The 6000-nt window shown below is 27.6% G+C and overlaps 1 protein-coding gene across 1 annotated transcript, besides 4 other annotated features; it reads left to right on the top strand.

Annotated features, from left to right (window-relative positions):
• Positions 1–900: 900 nt before the first annotated feature.
• TVAGG3_0751140 (uncharacterized protein) lies at positions 901–1923 on the top strand (the record flags this gene model as incomplete). Its single annotated transcript, XM_001296984.2, has 1 exon — positions 901–1923. The coding sequence occupies one exon, from the start codon at positions 901–903 to the stop codon at positions 1921–1923; it is 1023 nt and encodes a 340-aa protein (XP_001296985.2).
• A 498-nt stretch (positions 1924–2421) lies between these two features.
• Positions 2422–2548: a mobile genetic element.
• A 3-nt stretch (positions 2549–2551) lies between these two features.
• Positions 2552–2926: a mobile genetic element.
• Positions 2927–3856: a mobile genetic element.
• Positions 3857–4052: a mobile genetic element.
• The last annotated feature ends 1948 nt before the right edge of the window (positions 4053–6000 follow it).

A 6000-nucleotide genomic window follows, 5' to 3' on the forward strand; every position in this document is an offset into this window, starting at 1 on the left:
TTTTTGAAAGAATATCTAAAGACAAGACACCCAATAAGAGTTTTTGTGCATACGGTTCTCGGGCGCCTATGTCACATTCACAAAGGACTCCGTCTTTATTAGCAAACTCAGAAGAAATGTTTAACTAAAAGAAAAATTATTTCATCAAGACTAATAAATGTTTTAAAAAAGCAAATCACATCATTAACATATCAGTTTTAATTACAAAACTCAACGATACATAACAAATTTCTTCGAAATTTAAATTCTCATTAAAAAATTCTTTTGATACAAATTAAATAGCTACATATTCGATTTTCCCATTGATACGAACTTATTGTTTTCATTCAAGATTTACAAGAAATCAAATACTTATTTCACAACAACAAATATCTATTTTTACTCAAACACGAGCATGTATTTACTAATAAATTCATGTTTTTACATCATTACATTTGACAATACTATCAAAACAACCCCAAAATCAACTAATTTTCGATATTCTTTATTCAGACCAGAGAATTCATATAAATCATCGATTACTCAAATTTAAGTATTCATTTAATGTAATAATTGTTAGATATTAGGCGTTTTATATAAAGATTCTCCCTATTTCAAATTTTCAAGCGAATTAAGTCGATATTTCATACATTTTATAATATACAAATCATGTGTAAGTACAATAGCTTTAATTATTTACAATATTGATCATTTTATTACGAAATCCAAAAATTTAATCAGCAAAATCGATGTTTTTATATAAGATTAGAATGATTTACATCATTGTTTCCATGCACTAGCTGTTAAAATGCTGATGACAGCTAAAAGAATCGCAATTTCATAACTTGAATATAAGATTCAAATGAATCGGCATTATTTGACATTTACATCATTGAAATGTCACGTTTTTTGATTTTTTTGATGAAAACAATGAAATTCAATCACGATTTTCAGATAACAGTATCAAAGCACACATCAACTATGAATAATTTACACTTTGATCAATCACCTAATAATGTTTGGGAACTCTTTTACAATACTCCACCTAATCCAGAACCAATTCAAGGTACAAACGTTCAAGCAAGATCAACAAATAATGAATGCTTCTTATATAACTGTATATTCATCACCATTACAACTAATAGTGCCATTTATTTTAATGTATCAAACAATAAGTTCCTTAACTCATATTGTTCATTTACTAACTGCAGCAGTGATTCATATGGTGGATCTATATACTTTAACTGTGATAGTTCCATTGTCCAATACCGAACATGTGGCTACAAATCAAAAACAAACAATCAAGGACATCATTCATATGTTTACTTAGTTTCTAAATCAAATAATAAAAATTATCTTTATGAAAGTTCTTTTTATGAATGCGGAAATTTAGAAAAATCTTTTACAAATTATCTTTGTTATGGAAATATTGAAGTTAAATCAATCAACACAAGTTTCTGTGAAGCAGACTTTGACTCAGGAATACGTCTATATGAACCAATAAGTCTAAGTAATGTAACATATTCATCATTTTGTAACACAACATCAAATTATACAATTTTAGAATTAGATTATGGTAACTATAATTTTAATTTTTGTAATGTTTTGAATAATAAACACATAGAATCTAATGAGGAAACATTCTGGGCAGTTAATTCAACTGTTCTTATTGAAAACTGTTCATTTCTTGGAAACATAGGATCAGGAGTAGAATTTTATCAATATGATTCTGGTTCAATTACAGTTAAAGATTCTTTCTGTGACAGAATAATAGATAAAATAGGATCAGTTTCAACAAATAATGTTCAAAATATATATTCTATTCATAATCTTTCTCACTTTTCATCATATCTGTGTGAAGCAGAGTTTCCTATTATAGATAAAAAGCCTATGAAATCTGCTTTTGATTTATATCATCAATTTTCCTTTAGACGAAGGCGTTAATATTCATGATTTATGAATTTATATAATCAAAAAATTGTAATTAAAGACCATTATTAACGAAAGCATTCATCAATTGTTTAATATCAATTGAAATATGAAAAACTTTATATTCAAAAGATGATGCGGCTTGATTTCTCAATTTAATTTTCAAAGAGTTCGTATTTGTTACAGTGAATTTAAATAATTAGTACTGATATAGTAATGCAATAATATCGGGAACATGGCTCTTAATTTCGAAATAGGTTTTCTTTGTAAGGCATCTAAGTATTAACAAACTGATATTTCAATAAAGAGTTCAATATTATAATAGAAATTTGCTATGACAGAAAGAATAAAACTATAGCAAAAAGAATTATTGTTATTTCGATGATATTTTGTAATATTCTTCGTTTACAAATGATTGGACATTGTATCTTTGGGAGATGTTGGATAATAAATTTAACGATTTCTTATTCAATTCTATTATATCATTGCTATCTTGAAGTGGAAAATTTTTCTTAAGAGTGCACTTACACCTGTATTACATGTCCTTCGATTCAGATGTTTAAGGTTAATTTTCAATGACACTTCACGCCATTTGTCAGAAATTTGAATTAAAGTCAGATACGCGTAAGTGCACCCTTAAGAAGAGTAGGTGACAAAAGTGCATACTCTTAAATTAACCTTAAATGTTGATTTTTCGATATTGTATTAGAATGTTTTTAAATTTTGCACCTAAAAATGCGTAATATTAAAAATTAAGGTATTAATTATGATTATCTTTCTTTAGCTTTACATGCTGTATGCTACTTTTGTCTTTGAGACATTCCATGATTTAAGTTAAGAAGCTTAAAAAAAAAGAAAAAAATGTAATAAAATAAAAAAATTTTTAGTATCGATAATCTGAAATATGTTGTTTACTTAAGCCGCGAGCGAAGCGAGGGGCTTAGTTTCGTAGTTTCATACAATTATTTTTCGAATTTGTTCTTTTTGTCAACCGCGAGCGAAGCGAGTGGCTTTTTATGAGGGGGGCACAAACTTGCCCAGTGAGGTGAAGTGAAAAGTGACAGGTTTACATGTCAGAAATGTAAAGTGTCAGATTTGAAACAAAAAATGGATTAATTTATTATTATATGGTAGAGAGATTTGGTAAGTTACTATCAAATTTGTAAGTAAGGGAAAAAAAAGTAAGAAAGAAAAAAAAAATTTAAAAAAAATAAAAAGCCACTCGCTTCGCTCGCGGTTGACAAAAAGAACAAATTCGAAAAAAGATTGTATGAAATTACGAAACTAAGCCACTCGCTTCGCTCGCGGCTTAAGAAAAGAACAGATTCGAAAAAAAGATTGTATGAAATTACGAAACTAAGATGCGAGCGGAAGCGAGTGGCTTAAGAAAAGAACAGATTCGAAAAAGATTGTATGAAATTTTAATTCTTTATTTTTTAGGATTGTTAGCTTTGTAAGATTGCTTTCTCACAAGAGAAAACAAGTATAAGGTTTAAGCTGTATGTATTAAAGTTATAAATATTTGATTTTAAAAAAAATCAAGATTTTAAACTTTAAAGGTATTAATTATGATTATCTTTCTTTAGCTTTACATGCTGTATGCTACTTTTGGAAACTGCTCTATTGTATTAGAATGTTTTTAAATTTTGCACCTAAAAATGCGTAATATTAAAAATTAAGGTATTAATTATGATTATCTTTCTTTAGCTTTACATGCTGTATGCTACTTTTGGAAACTGCTCTATTGTATTAGAATGTTTTTAAATTTTGCACCTAAAAATGCGTAATATTAAAAATTAAGGTATTAATTATGATTATCTTTCTTTAGCTTTGCATGCTGTATGCTACTTTTGTCTTTGAGACATTCCATGATTTAAGTTAAGAAGCTTTAAAAAAAATGCAAAAAAAATTGAATACTTTACTGGCTGGGCAAATTTGTCGCCGCCCCGCTTTTTATTTTTTAAAATTTTTTTCTTTCTTACTTTTTTTCCCTTACTTACAAATTTGATAGTAACTTACCAAATCTCTCTATCATATAATAATAAATTAATCTATTTTTTGTTTCAAATCTGACACTTTACATTTCTGACATGTAAACCTGTCACTTTTCACTTCACCTCACCGGGTAAGTTTGTGCCCCCCTCAAACGTATTCGTTCATTTTTTTAAAAATTAATTTTTTGTTAGAGATAAGAGCTAAAACTCGGTAAACAACTTCTTTATGTCTAGAAAATTCTATCTTGCCTTTTATTTTTTTCTCGCTGTGAAACGTATTCGGTCATTTTTTTAAAAATTAATTTTTTGTTAGAGATAAGAGCTAAAACTCGGTAAACAACTTCTTTATGTCTAGAAAATTCTATCTTGCCTTTTATTTTTTTCTCGCTGTGAAACGTATTCGGTCATTTTTTTAAAAATTAATTTTTTGTTAGAGATAAGAGCTAAAACTCGGTAAACAACTTCTTTATGTCTAGAAAATTCTATCTTGCCTTTTATTTTTTTCTCGCTGTGAAACGTATTCGGTCATTTTTTAAAAATTAATTTTTTGTTAGAGATAAGAGCTAAAACTCGGTAAACAACTTCTTTATGTCTAGAAAATTCTATCTTGCCTTTATTTTTTTTCGCTGTGAAACGTATTCGGTCATTTTTTTAAAAATTAATTTTTGTTAGAGATAAGAGCTAAAACTCGGTAAACAACTTCTTTATGTCTAGAAAATTCTATCTTGCCTTTTTTTTTTTCTCGCTGTGAAACGTATTCGGTCATTTTTTTAAAAATTAATTTTTTGTTAGAGATAAAGAGCTAAAACTCGGTAAACAACTTCTTTATGTCTAGAAAATTCTATCTTGCCTTTTATTTTTTTCTCGCTGTGAAACGTATTCGGTCATTTTTTTAAAAATTAATTTTTTGTTAGAGATAAGAGCTAAAACTCGGTAAACAACTTCTTTATGTCTAGAAAATTCTATCTTGCCTTTTATTTTTTTCTCGCTGTGAAACGTATTCGGTCATTTTTAAAAATTAATTTTTGTTAGAGATAAGAGCTAAACTCGGTAAACAACTTCTTTATGTCTAGAAAATTCTATCTTGCCTTTTATTTTTTTTCTCGCTGTGAAACGTATTCGGTCATTTTTTTAAAAATTAATTTTTTGTTAGAGATAAGAGCTAAAACTCGGTAAACAACTTCTTTATGTCTAGAAAATTCTATCTTGCCTTTTATTTTTTTCTCGCTGTGAAACGTATTCGGTCATTTTTTTAAAAATTAATTTTTTGTTAAGATAAAGCTAAAACTCGGTAAACAACTTCTTATGTCTAGAAAATTCTATCTTGCCTTTTATTTTTTTTCTCGCTGTGAAACGTATTCGGTCATTTTTTTAAAAAATTAATTTTTTGTTAGAGATAAGAGCTAAAACTCGGTAAACAACTTCTTTATGTCTAGAAAATTTCATCTTGCCTTTTATTTTTTTCTCGCTGTGAAACGTATTCGGTCATTTTTTTTAAAAATTAATTTTTTGTTAGAGATAAGAGCTAAAACTCGGTAAACAACTTCTTTATGTCTAGAAAATTCTATCTTGCCTTTATTTTTTTCTCGCTGTGAAACGTATTCGTCATTTTTTTTAAAAAATTAATTTTTTGTGTAGAGATAAGAGCTAAAAACTCGGTAAACAACTTCTTTATGTCTAGAAAATTCTATCTTGCCTTTTATTTTTTTCTCGCTGTGAAACGTATTCGGTCATTTTTTTAAAAATTAATTTTTTGTTAGAGATAAGAGCTAAAAACTCGGTAAACAACTTCTTTATGTCTAGAAAATTCTATCTTGCCTTTTATTTTTTTCTCGCTGTGAAACGTATTCGTCATTTTTTTAAAAATTAATTTTTTGTTAGAGATAAGAGCTAAAACTCGGTAAACAACTTCTTTATGTCTAGAAAATTCTATCTTGCCTTTTATTTTTTCTCGCTGTGAAACGTATTCGGTCATTTTTTTAAAAATTAATTTTTTGTTAGAGATAAGAGCTAAAACTCGGTAAACAACTTCTTTATGTCTAGAAAATTCTATCTTGCCTTTTATTTTTTCTCGCTGTGAAACGTATCCGCGGGGTCA

Source organism: Trichomonas vaginalis, chromosome III (genome assembly GCF_026262505.1).
Source record: "Trichomonas vaginalis G3 chromosome III, whole genome shotgun sequence".
In the NCBI taxonomy this organism is placed as follows: domain Eukaryota; phylum Parabasalia; order Trichomonadida; family Trichomonadidae; genus Trichomonas; species Trichomonas vaginalis.